This window comes from Symphodus melops (assembly GCF_947650265.1).
Source record: "Symphodus melops genome assembly, chromosome: 6".
NCBI lineage: Eukaryota > Metazoa > Chordata > Actinopteri > Labriformes > Labridae > Symphodus > Symphodus melops.
In genome coordinates, this window is record NC_136696.1 from 19,434,426 (window position 1) to 19,449,920 (window position 15,495).

General features: G+C 38.7%; 1 protein-coding gene across 5 annotated transcripts in view; it reads left to right on the forward strand.

Moving 5' to 3' along the window:
* ano3 (anoctamin 3) overlaps positions 1–15,495 on the forward strand; it is a 31,953-nt gene that overhangs the window by 7,753 nt on the left and 8,705 nt on the right. Inside the window, exons 2-13 of one of the 5 annotated variants that reach the window (XM_079345727.1) lie at positions 1,035–1,241; positions 5,261–5,394; positions 5,550–5,708; positions 5,787–5,887; positions 5,974–6,018; positions 8,476–8,610; positions 9,195–9,301; positions 10,333–10,388; positions 10,494–10,615; positions 12,478–12,612; positions 12,709–12,805; positions 13,509–13,569. In XM_079345727.1, coding sequence (XP_079201853.1) covers positions 1,035–1,241; positions 5,261–5,394; positions 5,550–5,708; positions 5,787–5,887; positions 5,974–6,018; positions 8,476–8,610; positions 9,195–9,301; positions 10,333–10,388; positions 10,494–10,615; positions 12,478–12,612; positions 12,709–12,805; positions 13,509–13,569 — 1,359 coding nt within the window. The remainder of the gene's footprint in view (positions 1–1,034; positions 1,242–5,260; positions 5,395–5,549; positions 5,709–5,786; positions 5,888–5,973; positions 6,019–8,475; positions 8,611–9,194; positions 9,302–10,332; positions 10,389–10,493; positions 10,616–12,477; positions 12,613–12,708; positions 12,806–13,508; positions 13,570–15,495) is intronic. The other 4 variants (XM_079345730.1, XM_079345728.1, XM_079345729.1 and 1 more) reach the window with 4 other exon arrangements.

Below are 15,495 nucleotides of genomic sequence, written 5' to 3' on the forward strand. Positions count from 1 at the left end.
TGGTAGCAGCACTAACAGGCGTGTATTGTTGTTTAGTTGTTTGGCGCACCATTGTGCTCCCTTTTCTTATTGAGCTGAGTGATTAATGGAGAGGGAGTGCTGATGGTTTAATGCACTTCTCTATGAAGGACAGACATTATCAGCTGCAACACTGACCATAAAAGGATGGACCAGCTGAAGTGATTTCTGCCTCCCTCCTTTTATACACACCCTAACTTTTTAATTCATGCACTAAATTGAATTGTTTTTCTTTGTAAACACTTTTGCAGTTTTGGTAAGATAAAAGTAAAAGTAAATGTCAGAAATGTGCAAATTAAAGGGATAGTAGTTAAAACAAGTGATAAGTTCGAACTTATCAGTAGACGACAGTCAGCATGGAGAAGACTGCAGGAGATCCTACACTGAAGCTAAGCTATTTATTGCTGTAGAGGGCATCAGTTAAAATAATGTGCTTGAGCCACTAAAAAGCCCTGCATTGTCAATTTAAGTGTATTCTATCGTTTGTGGATATTTCACAGCTTCACCCCTTTTTGGGACTATGTCTCTATATGCATGTGTCCCAGTTACCTCACACAAGTGGAGTTGACCTGGTGGAGTTGAGCGCTCATTCATTATCCATTTGGCTAGAAGCTGATACATTCATCCAGTTACACAGTACAGTCGTGATGACCTGACATTTCTCCCTGCGTACTTTGACAATGCTTTTGTGGAAATGCTATTTGCTGCTACTATTGCGTGACCATCCCAACCTCCTCCTTATGTAATGTGTTTTCTGTTTGTTGACATCCGAAACATTTAATACGATATGCTGTATGTTTTGGGGAAATGAGTTCACCCAGCAGAGTTTAATCCAATCAATCCTTTAATGCAGGTTTCTCTGAATAAAGTACACATTTATCTATCAGACTAAGCATGCATGCACAAATCCAAAATTATATTTATGCTTAAGCTATAGATGTATATTAGTATATTCCTGCATTTGATCAGTTTTACTGATGAAATGACCTCCACCTGTCCTCTGCTGCTCTTCTCAGGCATGCACACCAGCATCAGCGAGATCCTCAAGGAGAAAAGCCTGAAGCCGTCTCGCCGCAGCCTGCCCTGCCTGGCCCAGAGCCAGACCCACCCCATCAACCTCAACCACTTCCTGTCTGTGTCTCTGAGCCCAGAGCCCAAAGCAGAAGTTGAGGGTCTGAGTCAGAGCATCAGCACCTCCTGCAGCCTCCTGCCCCCACAGACAGGTCAGTGATTTTGCACTTAGAGAGTCCGGCTCCAGACATTTTCCAAAAGCCATTAGTGGAGACGATGCTTCAGTCATAACAGAAGCTGGATCTGTTTACATCCCTGATGTGTGTGGATTTTTAGGTATACCTTGAAGGTGACTTCCTTGGTTCATCAAAATGTTAGAGACTAAAAAAAAAAGACAAATACTTTAAAGTCGTAGGAGAAGACGACGTATGTATTAACGTTTATGTTATTGTGGAGAGCATAATTAAAAAAAACCCTTTCATACTTTTTAAACTTTTCTCTTAAAATATATATACATAAACATTTCATTGCTTTTTTCCATCAATCTAAATCTTGTTCATTATTTGGAATCCTACAGTCGGTAAATGCAAAGTACATTAAGAACCAAAAGTACATTTTATTCAATCATATTTTTTGTAATATTTAATACCTTCATACTCTGCATGGAGTGTATTCAATGTTCTGCAGAATCACAGTTGGTTGCTTGGGGATTTTAATTTGGTTGTTGACATTTAAAGTGTGTTAAGGATATTGATTGCACGGGTTCCTGCTGCAGGGGATTAAGAGACTCAGCCACATGTGTCTGCTGCTCTTTCAGAGGCGGTGAAAATTGTTGTAAAAAATGTTGCTGTGAGGAAAACAATTGTTCTCTGTTGGGTCGGTAAATGGAAAAATCCTGCTGGAAAGGAAGTGGTTTTTAACGTTTTCAAGAATATTCAGAGGACGCTCTAAGTGAGGGATTTTCTTTTTGTTACAACACAGGCAGTGCTGTAACAAGTTGGCATTTCCCTGACCTTGAAACGCCCTTTCGCCCAACCCTTCAGTATCTCCCTGCTGAGTGCAGTGTGCGAAAGTGAGATGCGAGTTTCATGCAGATGAGGCAGTGGAAGGTGTGGCGTTGCTATTTTAGTGAAAACTATCTCTTTGAGCTAAAATTGGATGTCTGAGGTTGGGGTGTGATTTGTCTTGGCATAAGGAGTGTCAGACAGAATGAGAAAGAGTAGACAGACCAAGCTGGATTGCTAGACAAGGGCACGGCCTCTACCCAGCTTCTCCCCTGAGAGATCTGTTTGATAGGTCAAAGCTGGAAACACTGCTGCTTGAGAGTGAACACAACATTTCTAATGTTTAGTCTCACTGTTTTTATATCTCATTAGAGCCTTCATGAGAGTCAGAAATGTGCATAACAGCTTCTTTTTTTATGTGACTGAAGCACAGAAGACATCACAGACACATTTTAAACAACCACATACAAAATGAATGAAAGCTTTATTGTTCCGATGGGGAACTTGCCTCCAACCTCGAGGATAAAAACACAAAACAAACATAAACACATAAACAGGACAGCACATAAAAACAAAACCATTTAAAAAAACCCATGATAAAACACACCAATAAAACATCCTGATTTAATACAGGGAGTTCAATAAAGAGTGCCACATTTGTACTGGATAACCAGAGCATGTTGTGCAAGCTGAAGTCAAGACTACATTTAGGGTGCTCTGATCTGTCAGGTAAGAAATACTGCGCATCTGCGTCCCAGTTCTTTTGCTGCCGATAGTTTAGCATTTCGTTCCTTTTTTTGTACAGCCATTGCTCCTTGTAGTTCCCATCCCTGGACCTGATGCTGTTTGTGCTATCATCGCTCACTCTCACTCCTAACATTTCCTTTCTCTCTACAGCTGCTGTACCCTATCCAAAATGATCGTATACAACAACAGCTTCAATAGAGCCACATCTTTCTGCGTCTATACTCAGTATGATCCACCAATGAGACAGCTTTTTAAAAAAATCTTAACAGCACACCATGTTGCCCAAAGTTTTGAGTCATTTTTCAGCACAGTTGACATTTGTTGTGACAGAATCCAAATTGATTGTGTAATTCACATTGATGTCTGTGAAGACAACTTATCATCACAGCTTTCTAGATTATGAGCAGCTTGACTGATAGAAGCCATGTATAATTGCGGTTCAATCTGATGTCCAACGCTGTCCAATGTTTTGACTCCAGTGAAATCAATAGAAACAAAAAGTGATTCTGATTCTCACACTGTTCAGTTAGGATTATAAATACACAGAAGTCTGGACACTTAAAATTGAAGACAGTTATCTCTGAAGTGCCAGCCGGGATCAGGGAAGGTGCTGATTAAAGTAAAACTAAAGACACAACAACCATTCACAGCTAGTGATTCTGCATTTAAAGAAAATTCAATAATCTACAAGCACACGTTTTCTTGGCGAGAGACTCTCACTTAACGTCAGCCACTTAATGAATCTAAGTCTGAACGCTGAGGAGTTTTAAAGGAAGTGCTTCAAACAGACGTAGATGAACCAATTGATACATGAAATCATCCAAAAAGATAATATTTTTAATTTTAAAAGTCATATTCATTAGTTTGTAAATGAAATATTTAATCTTGAATAATTCTAGTTTCTCATGATTTCTAACAGCCGAGCAGTCCAAAAGAGTTCAGACATTCACAGCAACTTGATGTGCTTGCAAAGTCGAAACAAGGCTGTCACACGTGTGACAAGATGATGCTTGTGCTGCAATGTGCACTTCTACGGCACAACTAGTCCGTACACAGGGGGTTGACTTTATACCCCAGCAGTTTAACCAGTGGACTTCTGCTTCTGTTTGTTTGTTGAAAGATGCTAAGACTCCAGGATTTCTTTATAGTTGATCATACTTTATTCTTAGAAGCACAGTGAAAGGGATGACAGATGATAATTCCCACTCCAGTTTCTGTACAAATAGAAATCGATATAATTGTGAGTTAGCCTTGTTTGCCATTACTTTTTAAATGAGCCGTAAATCGCTCATCAAACTAATTAAGGTAAGTCAACAAGCTAGTTCAGGAACTTGAGATGTGACGTTACACTGTTGACAAGTGTCATTCTTCACAATCATCTGACCGACACACCCTCCTAATTTAATGCTCTATTTAAGCTGCATGATTTTTGCCTGCCCTCGTACTTTCAGCCACACAACCTCCACAGCATCCCCCTGCAAACCACAGCTATGTTATTACTCAAATAATATATCTGAATGGAAAGGAAATCTGGGAGACGCGGTGAGGTCAGAGCCGAAACACCACACAATGTCCCGCTGCTAAAAGAAACATTGAAAATGTGACATTTGAATTAAATTGATCTATTAAAACAGTCATGACAGACATTTTAAAATCACAAAAAAATTGCAAGAGGGTGAAATAGGATTGTGACTTAGCCCAACTCTCATAAAGTTGGAATCATTTAAATGACAACAGAAGAAGACAGACAGAAATAGAGTCTCTATTAAACACTGTCCATAATGGCCTTTTTGAAAGTATTCACGAGTACAACCAGGTACATGTTGTGTTATTATACACAGAGTGAACTATAGAGGCACATACTAAAAGGTCACACCACTACAAAGAGTAGAACTGGATGTTTTATGAGCCTGAGATTGTCATACCCTTAAAATGTTCTGCCCCATCTTAATGGAGACAACTTGCATCTATCCATCAGAATGAAGCATTAAATCTACTTTTCCCTGCATGGATAAGCAATATATGCGCTTATCGCTGACAGAATGTTGTTTCGCACAAGAGTTATTTCCAATAAAGTAGGCAGGATTATTCTAGTGTGGGGCATGTACTGTAAAGGTAACCTGATAAGGCATCTAAACACTGAGCTCCTGGAGATGTTTGTGTTTTTTGTCCGTGTGGGTTTAACAAACCTTTATTTTTTTTTATGTATCATCAGTGGGATGCGTTGAAATTCAGGAAGGAAGGAAACATGATTGGAACTCTTTCAACATCAGTGCATGGATTCCTTTAATTACTTCAAGGTGTTGCTGTCGCCCACATTTATATAACTTAGATTTTCATTTGGCTCATAATCAAATCAGTGTTGCCGATAAGATTAAGTAACGTATTGACAAAAGACTTCAGGCAGGTAGGAGACTGTTTGCAGCATTACCTGCTTAACACAGTAACTGTCTCATTGATCATGCTCTGTTTGTGTGCAGCAGAGGACGGCAAGGATCACTATGTGGTGGAGTCAGAGGCAACTACATGCGAGACGAGGGCAGATGAGTCATTTCTGCTACAAAAGCGAACCGCGACTCGAGCCAGATTAGAGGCTCGCACAGATTCAATTCAGGTACACCTCTGCCAGTAATTCACAATTATTTCCCATCACTATTCACATTGTAATACCCATGTACTGAAGTTGAATCTTATGTGAATGACTGACAAATTTCAGATCTGTGTTTAGTGTCTCTGCATCAAAATTCAGAGGGGAAATGTTCATCTCAACAGGGAAAGTATCGGGCTGTATCCTCTGGGCTGTTTTTTCGAGATGGGAAAAAGCGCATTGACTACATCCTGGTTTACAAGAAGTCCAGTCCACAGGTGGAGAAGAGGTGCACCTTTGAGAAAAATCTACGGGCTGAAGGTCTCATGCTGGAGAAGGAGGTGTGAATGGTTTGATCTTTGTTATTTCAGCTTGATTCTTCAGCTCAGAACTCAGATTAAGGTTGTTGTTTTTTCTAGCCCTCCTTGACAAACAACGACATCATGTTTGTGAAGATCCACGCTCCCTGGGATACACTTTGCAAATATGCAGAGCAAATGAACATCCGAATGCCTTTCAGGTAACAGCACTTAGACAAAGTGACTATTTGTCTTTATCTCCAGTGACAGTAAGATTTTCTAACATGTTTTTTTTTTCTTCTTTCAGGAAAAAATGCTACTTTACAGACTGGAAGAGCAAAACCCTGGGCAGGTAAGTGGATCTTTGGTAGGAGATGTTTTTTCTCCATTGCTCTCTCAGGGCAGGAATATGGATGCTTCAGTGTCTTTAATGAAATTCATGAGCAACACAGCTGTGAGGCTGCAGCAGTGGATGTCGTTGGTGAGAGGAAAACAGATGAAACGGAAGGCAGATTGTCTTTGTCGTTTTTAACCTAATTACTGACTGATATAAAAAAAGTCCAGGGTTAATAAATCTCTGACTTCCCACTTTGATAGTGCTTCTAAACTCTCAGTTATATTTAGCTGCACAGTCTTATTTTTGTACTTTTTGAGAAAGATGCTCTTTCACTTTGATGTGATGTTCAAGTGTTGAACAAGCTCCGCACAGGAGTACAAATTTCCATGTCGATGTCTCAATGAAATGCAGATAGATTCAATAAACTACATTGAGAAATAAACGGAGCATCTTTTAATTTGAAGATCTGTGGTTAACAAAGTGCATGCACATATAAATTATATTAACCTGTCAGACTTTCTTTAAAATCTCTTTAGGGGCCTTAAAAAAACAAAAAATATATTTTTTCAACTTGACATTTATGAAGTGAACATTTTCATGTTAGCTTCTAACAATTTTGTATATTTCAAATTAGAAATATGTTGTCTCTTGTTGCCTCTGGGAGTATGAATTAAGAAGCTCAAAATATTCCAAAAGGATATTTTGCTCAAAAAAACAAAGGGTAAAGGGTGAGCTGAGGTCAGCTTACATTGTTTTTAGTTTAATTACAAAATGTCTCAAATGACCTGCAGATTTTGAGCCTAGTTTTCCTCTTCCTTGATCACACTATGACGGGCCTCACTGGCAAAAACGGTTTGTGTTTAACCTTATAATACTTACTGCTTTAGATAAATCAACACTAGATGAAATCTACATTCAAAAGCTTTAAACATAAAGTTGTCATACATTTCTCAGCATTGTTGTTCACCCCAGTAATTAGTTGTAAATTATGTTAAAGCCACAGCAATAATGGCAAAAGTTCATACACAAGCTTCAAATTAGCCCTTACTAACAGGCAACAGTTAGCGTAGCTTAATATTACTGGTTTTGGTTGGAGTGCTGTTATCTCCTTAAATGCACACATGATGTGACAAATTTCTTCAGTCTGCATTCTGTTTTAAACATGCTGATTTGATACACAAAAAGATATATAATATAACAATATGGATGGAATACAAATGGTGACAATTCTAAAGTTGACAAAGTTTACTTTATGGAAAAAATTCATGCTCCCCTGTATGTACCAACACATATTCCATGTCCATGCTTTGAAGAGGCAAACACCTACCTACACAGCAGCCAAAATCACAAAGATAACAGTCGCTCGCCCCCCTGTCCAACTGAGAACAAGCTCTTTAAATCTTGTGTAAGTGTAATCTTAGTCACAGTGCACAATGGGGACCATTATTTATACCACAGAGCTTCTGCAGTCTTTCACTAAGCTGCTGCTCTGGAAAGAAAAATCTGCCTGAGTGGTAAATAGGCTTTATGTGTTTACTAATGGTCTGTCACTTTATGTCCCTGTAAAGCTGAACAAATGGGCCTTCAGCAGGTGTTGGCAGCTTTCTGGATTCATATCATTACTTTATGTACAGTATCAGTCCTCTTCATAACAACATTTATAATATGTTCTCCAGCAACAGTGTCCTTTTCCCCAGGAATCCCATTTATATTTGTTCAGTCCATATCAGACTGCAGACTAACATATGAGGGACTTCTCAGAGAAGCAGTGGGCAAATATTACCCATCTAACTGATGTGTTGCTTGTAGGGATGTTTTGTTCTGTTGAATGGGACACTATTACTGCTCTCAAAGAACTCAACAACTACGATGGATGAGGAAACCCAGTAAAATAGTTGTCTGAACTGATGTTTATTTGTTTGACTTAAAATGTTATGTCCTTGATGGATCAGAAGCTGACAAGACAATGGAGAGTACATCTTTGATTCACTCACTAACTACAAAAAAAGTTAATGTTTTTACAAATTATTGTCTAATAATTTACGCCTTTTCTATCATATTGTTTGACACTATAAAACAGAAATGCTTGCTGAAAGTGGATGAGTGTTAACTTACCGGTAGCTGTTTTAGCATAACACTAATTTAAAGCCACACTATTAGTTTCTTAGTTTTTTAACTGCAGATAAAACATTTTTAAAATATATATCTATATATATTACACACACACACACACACACACACACACACAAGAAAAGTGTATCCTGATTCAGTGACACCAGCCTCACATAAGCAGAGTGAAAATGAAAAGGTTTGCAGGGCAATGTGTGCATGTGTGTGTAGAAGTGTTCTTGGATAGTGCAGGCTTTTAAGGTTATGTTGGGGAAAAGGGTTAGAGGCCACTGTCCAATATCAAAGAAAACAATCTTCATCATAATCTCTGCTGTTAATCCTGTTTTTTATGCATCCTTGCAGCAGGTTTCACATGAGATGCCGACAGATCAAAAGCTGGCTTCCCAGAAATCCCATGAAGCTGGACAAAGAGGCCTTGCCTGACCTGGAGGAGACTGACTGCTACACAGCCCCCTTCAGCAGAGCACGCATGCACCAGTAAGGAGGACACATACACAGCCGTGCAGATTGTACTTCCACGTAGAGCATGTCATGTGCCAGCAGTGTCTTTATCAGCAGTGTTGGTGGTATTTATCCATCACTTCATTCATGTCTGTTTATCTGGAGGTGATATTTATAAACAGGTCTATGAAATCTGCATCAAGCAAGCAAATATACAAGTCATATACATATTTAATAAGTTTAAGCCAGAATTCAGAAAGATAAAGAGGAAATGATCATAAATAAGATATTGAAAAGCAGCAGCAGATGCTCATGAAAGGATTGGATATCTTCCCCATTCCTTCCTGTTTTTTTTTCCATTTTCAGAGAGTCTCTTTGATGGAAGGCATCATTTTATCTCACTTGTCACTTCATTATTTCCATTCTTCCTTTACTTGTCAGCCTTGGCGTTCTTTTAGGAAATAGTCATGCTGAGATGAACACAGACTTTTGACATGATGAGTTTTAACAAATTTCCCGTCATTATCTGCCGAGCTGACATGAATAGCTGTGACTGGATGATATTGACATACTGTTCCATGATAAACACCTGAAGGAATGTGATATTCTTTTCTTCCCAGCTTCACCATCAACAATAGACAGACCTTCTTTTCCAATTCGACCAGAAGCCGAATAGTCCATCATGTCCTGCAGCGCACCAAGTACGAGGAAGGAAAATTAAAGATGGGTGAGGCGTCGCTTCTTCACCCGTCTCTTTGTCTTCTTGCTTCTCACAAACAATATTTCCAGAAGTGTCACAGCAGTGTCTGTGGATCTCGTGCTCATTGATATTTAATGTACGTAAATTTAAGATCATTATTATGATCTATTGCTCTTCATTGGGGAGGGGAAGAAATGTAGAAAATGTAACAGAATAATCTCTTCTAGCTTTATTCAACTAAATCTGTAGCGTTAGACATAACAGAGTTAGCTCTCAATAATAAATTGTAATTATAGCCAAAGGAATAAAAGGCAAACAATTAACATAATAACAATAAGTCTTACTTTCTTTCTCAGTTTTTTTTTAGAACTAGTGAAAGCCAATAGATGAAGCAGTCTATCTGACTTTAGAGAGCAGTAGTTAGGTAGAGGGAGACATTTATTTGTTGTTTTGCTGAGGGATGATTCAATTGTGGACTTCAGCTGAGTGTATCATCCAACTTGTGGCTTATCCATCCTCGCCTTCTGGCTGTTGTTAGGTTGTTGTTGTTTTTCCAAAACTGTTTACCAAACTCTCTGTCTACTCTTAGTCATTTATCTTGTCTGGCTAGTGGCGGCATGTTTTGCTGATTAAAGTTCAGCCTCGAAGGCCTGGGATGGATTTCACATTAATATTTTAATACTGTTGACCACTCTGCTCTCCAACAAATAAGATCAGTTCTGCATCAAGAGCGGATAAATCCTTCACAAATCCATTCCTCCCTGCTTCTGCTCTCGGTACAGAGATAACAATGCAAATGAACGCACTAAATGGGACATTCATTTCACATCTAAAATGTATATTTAGAACAACTTTAATTGTAGTTTGTGATGCAGAACGGAACAGGTCAAGTGAGAGACATGACAAAAGCAATACTCTTTGATAATGTGACAATATTTGGGTTAACACTTAAGACGGCAAAAACAAGACAAACAAATGAACCCTTCTTGTTGTTATTACCAGGACTTTATAGCTGGCATACAAGCATAATCTAACAAAATATACACATTTACCTGCAGGTATCAACAGGCTGTTGGGCAACAACACGTATGAGGCTGCATTTCCTCCCCATGAGGTGAGTTGGTTTAAAGTTGTTGCTGAAAAACTTGCAGAGACTCCAAGTGTTCAAACTTTCTTATCGCTCCTGTAATGTAAATGTATCTGCTCTTTGTCTGGTCAGGGTGGTTACAAGAGCAGACATCCAATTAAGACACACGGTGCCCAAAACCATAGGCATCTTCTGTATGAGCGCTGGGCTCGCTGGGGAATGTGGTACAAATACCAGCCTCTGGACCTCATCAGGTAATCAGCTTTGAAGAAGGTCGCACAGCATCATGGCCTGTTTCTGAGTTATTGAGCCGTAGTGTCTGGGTTCGGGATGCAGAAACCTAGTTCTTTATCTCCCTGTGTGAAGTAAAGGATTATAAATAGCCTATATCCATTTTTTTTTATCACAGTCTGCTCTCTGGACAGGCTTATTTATTACTCAACAGTATCCAGATAGGTCTGTTATTTCTAAGACAATATAAGGGAGTTACTGTGACATTTGAGACAGTAACCCACATGAGCTTTTTTCGTTTGTTACCACACTATGACAAGGAAAACATCTTTGGGAAAACCTTGTTCACTTTCTTGCAAGAAGTTAAAGGATTCTGTCAAGAACTAGATCCAGGTGGCGAGGTTCCCAGCTATGCACACATTCACCTGAAAAAATACAGCTGGTACACTCTCTGAAACCACACACTTTCACACATATCTATTTATGTGCAGATTACAGAAATGTATTACTTTTGCTTTGCAGGCTTTAGATGGACAGCAATGCAAGCTGTTACCACTAGCATCCTTGTAAGACCATTTTTTAAACTATAAATAACAAGGAAGTAAAACTTTAAAATATCTGCAGTCATTAAATAGATCTGCTTTATTGCAATATATAATTTAAAAAGCTATAATGAATATTTATAGTCCAACAATTACAACTGTGTGGCATTGTAAACACGTTTAACATGTCACCTTTAGTAATGAATACATACAGAAAGAGAATCTGCATCTTTTATCTGCTTTATTTAGCATTGCAGCGAGTTTTACCTAACCACTGATTTGTTTGTCTCTTCTTTTCTCTGTTTTCAATGATAATATACAAGTCCCTCTGCACACTACCTGCTTAGTACAGATCATCAGGCCGACACAGACAGCAATAAGCAGATGCATGCAGTGCTGGTTCTAAGAAGTGTTCAATATTTCCCTCTGAAGTTCACAGAGACACAAAACAGAACTGTCGGGCGAGTAATCATTTAACTGTAGTAACTATGGTAACTACACTATGTGAGCAAAACAAAATGAATGTTGCTTGCTTAATGTCAGCTGAATGTGTAAACAATTAACTGTTTACTTGACATGTCAACTTTAAAAGTAATGATAGGTCCTGGATAGTTACACAACTTGTGTCTGCCTCTTCTAAGTTGCAAAGGGAGCCGTTGTTTCGGGTTTGAAAGTTTTTTGGATCGTGCTAATGAAGCACATTTATTTTCCACTTTATTTGAAACACTGTTTTAAAAAAAAAGTTACACTGGAAGTTTATATTATATCCATCTTCCTTCCCCATACCTTTTGCAGCTACCAAGTTTATAGCAGCCCTTCTTCTGAAACCAGGAACGATTAGGGGACAACAGTAAATATACTTTCTATCTTGTCCTTCCTCATTGTTTAAAGCAGCATTGCATATCCTCTTGGAAGTTGACTGATACAGTCGATTACAGCACTTAATTATACTGAGCTGCTTTACCCGAGCAGTTGTGAAATATGGGTCTTGCTCAAAGGCATCTTGACATCTTAGGAGGCAGATACAGTTCTGGATCATGTCGCACAACAACATTAAACTGTGATCTTTCACTTTCAACTCAGAAAGCTTGTTATCAGCATGAATGTGACAATATTGTCAAAGCATATCATAACAAAGAACACAATGATAATAGTCATTTCTAGTAGTACTAATATAACAGCAATACTAAACAATTCTGCAGCCACCCAGTCCATTAGGCTAGCACCTCTACCTCAATGTAAACTAGCTACACCCACAAGTGCGCTGCAGTAAACATTAGCATGTTAAATTATAAGTAAACACAGTTTGTTGGTGAACTTTTATCCCTCCATCTCTTTCCCAGGCGCTACTTTGGAGAGAAAATTGGTCTTTACTTTGCGTGGTTGGGCTGGTACACCGGCATGTTGATCCCTGCTGCCCTGGTTGGCGTTTTTGTCTTCCTCTATGGTCTTTTTACGATGGACTCCAGTCAAGTCAGGTCAGTCATAACCTTTGATCACTATTACAGTCAAATATGGAATTTATAGGATATACATTCTCAACTGACACTTCAGTTTCTTTTTGTTGTCATCAGTAAAGAGATTTGTGAAGCCAACACTACCATCATGTGTCCTATGTGTGAGGACACCTGTGATCCATGGACACTGAGCGACAGTTGTGTCTATGCAAAGGTTGGTCTAGTTCTGATTTTCATCCATCGTTTCAGTTTGCTAAGAGTTGTTCTTTTCATTATTCCTCACATACTTGTAACAAACATTTTAGGTTTAAGCTCTCATGACCTTGTGATCTCTCGACAGTTATCAAGTTGTCGTTTTAGTATGAGTAGGCTATATTTCGACAAAAGATGAAGCTTCAAATGGTTTGTCTTTGAAAGATCTCAAGCTAATATCAAAGATATAGATGCAAGAGTTGTTATTAGAACATCTGTAGTGATATTTTAGGAAATGTGCTTCTTCTTGTTAAGAGTCTGTCATAACAATCATATGTCATGTATTTCAGTTGAAAATAGCGCTAACCAGCCACTGGTTGGCTTAGTATGGTGCACAATTAAGAAATGATAAAAAAAAAAAAAAAACAGCAACTAGTTTGCTAAGGCTAAATGTAAAACAACAACAGAGCATAACCTAATAAGTTAGCACTATATAGGTGTGTTTGGTAGATTTGTAACTGCTTGACAACTTATTTAGTTTTACTCTTTTTTTAGCTGAGATAGGCTAACTCCTGATGGCTTCAGCATACCGTTAATCATCAACACGTTAAAGTGGTGTTTCTCAAAAATGTCAACTATTCCTTCAGTAAATCTCCTATGGATTCAAACTCAAGAATGACACATTTTCTATCTCAAGGCATTCTTTCATCTGCTTGTGTTTCTAGGTGACGCGTCTGTTTGATAATGGCGGCACTGTGTTCTTTGCTATCTTCATGGCTATCTGGGGTAGGTGGAGGCTGTTTTTGTTTGTCCTTGTTCTGGATTTTGTCAACATTTGTTTTTATTACATCAACTTGTCTTTAGCGAGACACAAACCCTCCTGGAATTCAAATCTATTTATACAAGAGTGTGTCAGTGCTTCAGCTTTCCACTCGACTCCTCCAAACACATTAAGCTTTCCAACCAAGAATTCAATACAGTAAACACGCTGCTGTGCAAATAGCAAACTCTATTCTCTGCAATACATTTGACAGAGAATAAATCATGGTCAGGTTTCTCTGATTCAACACTTCTGGTCCTCTTCTGATGTAATTAGTTGGATTATTAAACATAAATCAAGATGGGCACCGTATCATTTGGCTGTCATTTCTTATTGCACCATGATTGTGGTGTATTGCAGCTATTGTTCCTCGAGCTCTAAAATGATTGTGATGTGGAGCGTTACTGTGCAGTGTCTGGCCCATGTCCATCTATCTGCCAGCTTGGTGAATAATCACCTGAGCCCAGAGGGAACACTTGGCGCATTGTGTTCTGTGTTTGGGCTAAATGAAGGCCAAGGATAGCTGTGGAGCTGAAGGAGGTCCAGCCAGCCTCGCTAACCAAGGTCTGCAGCTCCGAATCCTGCGTGAAGGCTTTAGGCAATGTGGACCAAAGTTGCAGTGCTGCACCACTCAGTGAGTGCACTCTAGGTCTGCTGTGTGTGTGCGATATAGAGATGAAAAATTGGTTAGCCCGGGGGGACTGAACGTAGGCATCAGAAGAGTCTACTCTTCTCTCTCTTTAAACAAAAGTGGGACAAGCTTTTTTCAACTGAAACATCTTTAACAGCAGTCAAAGTTGTGCCGACTGAGGATACATGTTTCCTTTTGGTGTTTAAGTCTACTGTACAATTCCTTTATGTGTGCCTAGTTCATTTTTTTTAGCTCACCATTAAATTCATCATTTAATCTGCTGATTGTTTTCTCGATTACAGTGGCAGACCTAGGCTTTCTAAAGGGGGGCGTGAAAAACTAAACGGGGCATGAGCTGAGTGAAGTGGGGCACCAGCACGCTTAATTTCTCTTACATGAAGGGAAGCATATATGGCCCATTTACTGTATTTCTTCTTCTGAGTACACACTGTAAGGCATGTTCTCGTGTTCTCTCCATTTTTAAGGACATTTCGTCCTCTCAGAAGTGTACTTGAAAATGTTTGATTAAACTTGATTAGCTCTTTGGTACTTAGTTATCAAAATATTGAAAAAATGCCAATCACTACTTAATCAAAGGCAGTTTATTAGATTTACAATATGTTGTTTGTTTGACAGCCTGAAACCTAAAAATATTATGCTAGCAATCAAATATGAAAATAATGATGAACTAGTTCTGCCATGATAATAGATATTTATAAAATAGTTATTTGGTGGTGATTGTCTAAATGATCAGTTGTGTATTCCTTTCTTCTACTAATATAAAGTTTAATATTAAAGACACATACATGGTGATCAGAGCTGTAGAGATAAGTTAAAACTGCATAGCACTGATAGAATCCTCCTGTCAGTTTTCATTTAAACACACGTGTTACATGTATGTTTAATGAATCAGGAGAGTCGTTTTACACTGTGCTGTCCATCATAGATGCTACACGAGTGCACTGCTCATTCCCACAGATCTATCACTGTCTCTGCTCTAATTGTACTTTTCCACACACATTAACCCCATTAGTGTTAAAGCTGAAGCAAGTGTCCAATCCAGCTTTTATAAAAGCCGTTCATCTTTTGGTGTCATGTATCTGCTGTAAACCAGAGCGCGTGAAAAGTTTGGGCAGAAAAAAAGATGATGAACATCATTCTTTGTGTTGTGTGCAGTTTGAGACACAAAAGCAGCAGTCACAAAGGAAACAACGCCTCAGGACTGAATTCTGCCCAAAGCTTTACTTTCGAAGCCTTTCAA